Below are 2,239 nucleotides of genomic sequence, written 5' to 3' on the forward strand. Positions count from 1 at the left end.
CCAGTCCTGGCGCCGGGGAAGCCCAAGGCTTTAAACATGGAGGCCAGTTTGGAAAAGAAGCTGGAGCTCTGAATGGGTGACATGGTGCACGCATAGAGAGCAGCAAGGGGACGGGACAAGAACACTCTGATTACAAGGGCGACATGGCTCTGCACCCCATCTGTGGGACAGACCACGGTTCACGGTCCCACCCTCCCCACACCCCCCTGCTCAAGGGGAAGCCCAAGGCTTTAAACATGGAGGCCAGTTTGGAAAAGAAGCTGGAGCTCTGAATGGGTGACATGGTGCACGCATAGAGAGCAGCAAGGGGACGGGACAAGAACACTCTGATTACAAGGGCGACATGGCTCTGCACCCCATCTGTGGGACAGACCACGGTTCACGGTCCCACCCTCCCCACACCCCCCTGCTCAAGGCATGGCCCATCCCTGTGCCGTGCCAGTATGATGGCCAGGAGGGCCACAGGACAGAGAGGGCAGAGACCCTGCACCCAATCACACATGTGGCTTTCTGCAGACACCTCCACCCTGCTCCGTCCCAAGGCAGGGCCGGGCTCTCTGGGCAAGTGGCACTGTGCCTGACACCAGTCCTGTGGCCTCAGCCCACGCACCTTGTTGGCAGTGGCACGGCGCTCCAGGAGGAGGCGGAACCGGTTGCAGGTCCGCTTGTTGTCCTTCAGCCCTTGGCCCAGGCCCCGGTTGTCATCCTGCATGAGGCGCCGGTCCAGGATCACCTCCAGCTGGCCTGCAGAGAGCAGGACCCAGCGTGCCAGGCTTTAACACGAGCCAGCTGCCCTGCTCAGTCCCTCTCCTGCCACGCATGGAGATGCTCCCACAGGACTGGGGGTAGCCAGGGAGTCCCCAGAGACAGCAGGACCAGGGCACCCTGGTCCCAGTCCACAGTACCTTCCTCCCCACCATCCCCCTGTGCCCACCCTGCAGCACCCTCTTCCCCAGTACCTCCTGACGAGGGCAGCCCTGGTTCTGCGGCAGGCCCCAAAAAAACCACTGCCAAGGCTGGAGACCCCCAGGGCCTGGGCTGTGTGCAGCGTCAGGCGGCTCTGCGTGTCTTGGATGTAGGCCATGGCAGGCATGGGGTAGAAGTTGGCCTGCAGCGGCAGCTTCCCCTGGTATCTGCGGGGCTGGATCTGCCGAGGGACAGAGGTTAGCAGCTGGAGGTGGCTCCCACAGTGCTCGGTGCTGGGTGGCAGCGCACTGTCCCCCTGTGGACAGCTGCCATCCCTCCCCAGGCTGCTGGATACCTGGAAACCATTGAGGTCTGTGAAGAAGGTGTCATCACTCTCAATGTCAGTGCTGAAGCGCAGGGCCAGCTCCTTGTTGATGTGGTCACGGATGTCCACCAGGCAAGACATGTCCAGGGACAGGCCCTCCACCCCTGTGGGCAGGCAGTGAGGGGCTGGGCCCCATGGGCAGCATCACCCAGTGCCCCCGGGCCAACGACCTCCCTGGCACAGCCTCATGCTGTCTCACCTGGCACGTTGTAAAGCCGCACCACAGTCTGGACATGCTGGTAGTAGCTGGCGACCTCTGAGAAGAGGGGTCCCTCTGTCACCCGCACTACTGGGGGGTCCTTGGGGGCGTAGGGCTGTGAGGGAAGGAGAGCTGCATTGAGGCTGCTGCCTGCAGGACTGTCGTGTGGCCGCAGGCACGTCTGCCAGCTGGCTCTTGGAGGCAGTCCCCATACCTTGGCCTCGCCATCAGGCAGAAAGAGATAGGCTCCACTTTTGTCCTTGGAGGTCCTGGTGCCGTAGACGAGGAACTTGCTGCTCACCCTCTGCTCCCGCTCCTCTCCAGCTCGGCGGATGCTCTGCAGGGCACAGGCCAGCACAGCTGTGAGCACACCTTGCACGAGGCAGAGCTGTTGTCTCCTTCCCCTCCTTCACCCCGCCACCCATCAGACCCCTGCACTTGCCTGCAGCAGGCCCGAGCGTCCTGAGAAGCAGGCCTGCAGGTGCTGGTTCTCCAGGCAGAAGTCCTCAGCGGTGGCCGGGAAGATGTGCATGGGTATAGCCTCCTGCTTGTGCACAGGCAAGTCCCGGCCGTGCAGGTAGAGGCGCACGGAGGACTTCAGTGCGGCATGGCTGTCAAAGGACTTGTGCAGCTGCAGCACACGCAGCCCCAGTGCAGGCAAGCGGGCCAGGACAGATACCTGCAGGCAGCATGGAGACCTGAGCCAGCCCTTCCATAGGAGGGGCGACGGCGCTACTGGGCGCGTCAGC

The 2,239-nt window shown here is 63.0% G+C and overlaps 1 protein-coding gene across 1 annotated transcript in view; it reads right to left on the minus strand.

The window, feature by feature from the left end:
• MAN2A2 (mannosidase, alpha, class 2A, member 2) overlaps positions 1-2,239 on the minus strand; it is a gene marked incomplete at its 5' end in the record, with an annotated part of 8,926 nt that overhangs the window by 1,375 nt on the left and 5,312 nt on the right. The window contains 6 exon segments of the mRNA XM_010291478.1: positions 611-744; positions 1,006-1,147; positions 1,262-1,395; positions 1,491-1,605; positions 1,705-1,827; positions 1,933-2,169. Of these exon segments, the coding sequence (XP_010289780.1) occupies positions 611-744; positions 1,006-1,147; positions 1,262-1,395; positions 1,491-1,605; positions 1,705-1,827; positions 1,933-2,169 (885 nt within the window).

The sequence above is a fragment of the Phaethon lepturus genome, unplaced genomic scaffold (assembly GCF_000687285.1).
Source record: "Phaethon lepturus isolate BGI_N335 unplaced genomic scaffold, ASM68728v1 scaffold38547, whole genome shotgun sequence".
NCBI classification, from domain to species: domain Eukaryota; kingdom Metazoa; phylum Chordata; class Aves; order Phaethontiformes; family Phaethontidae; genus Phaethon; species Phaethon lepturus.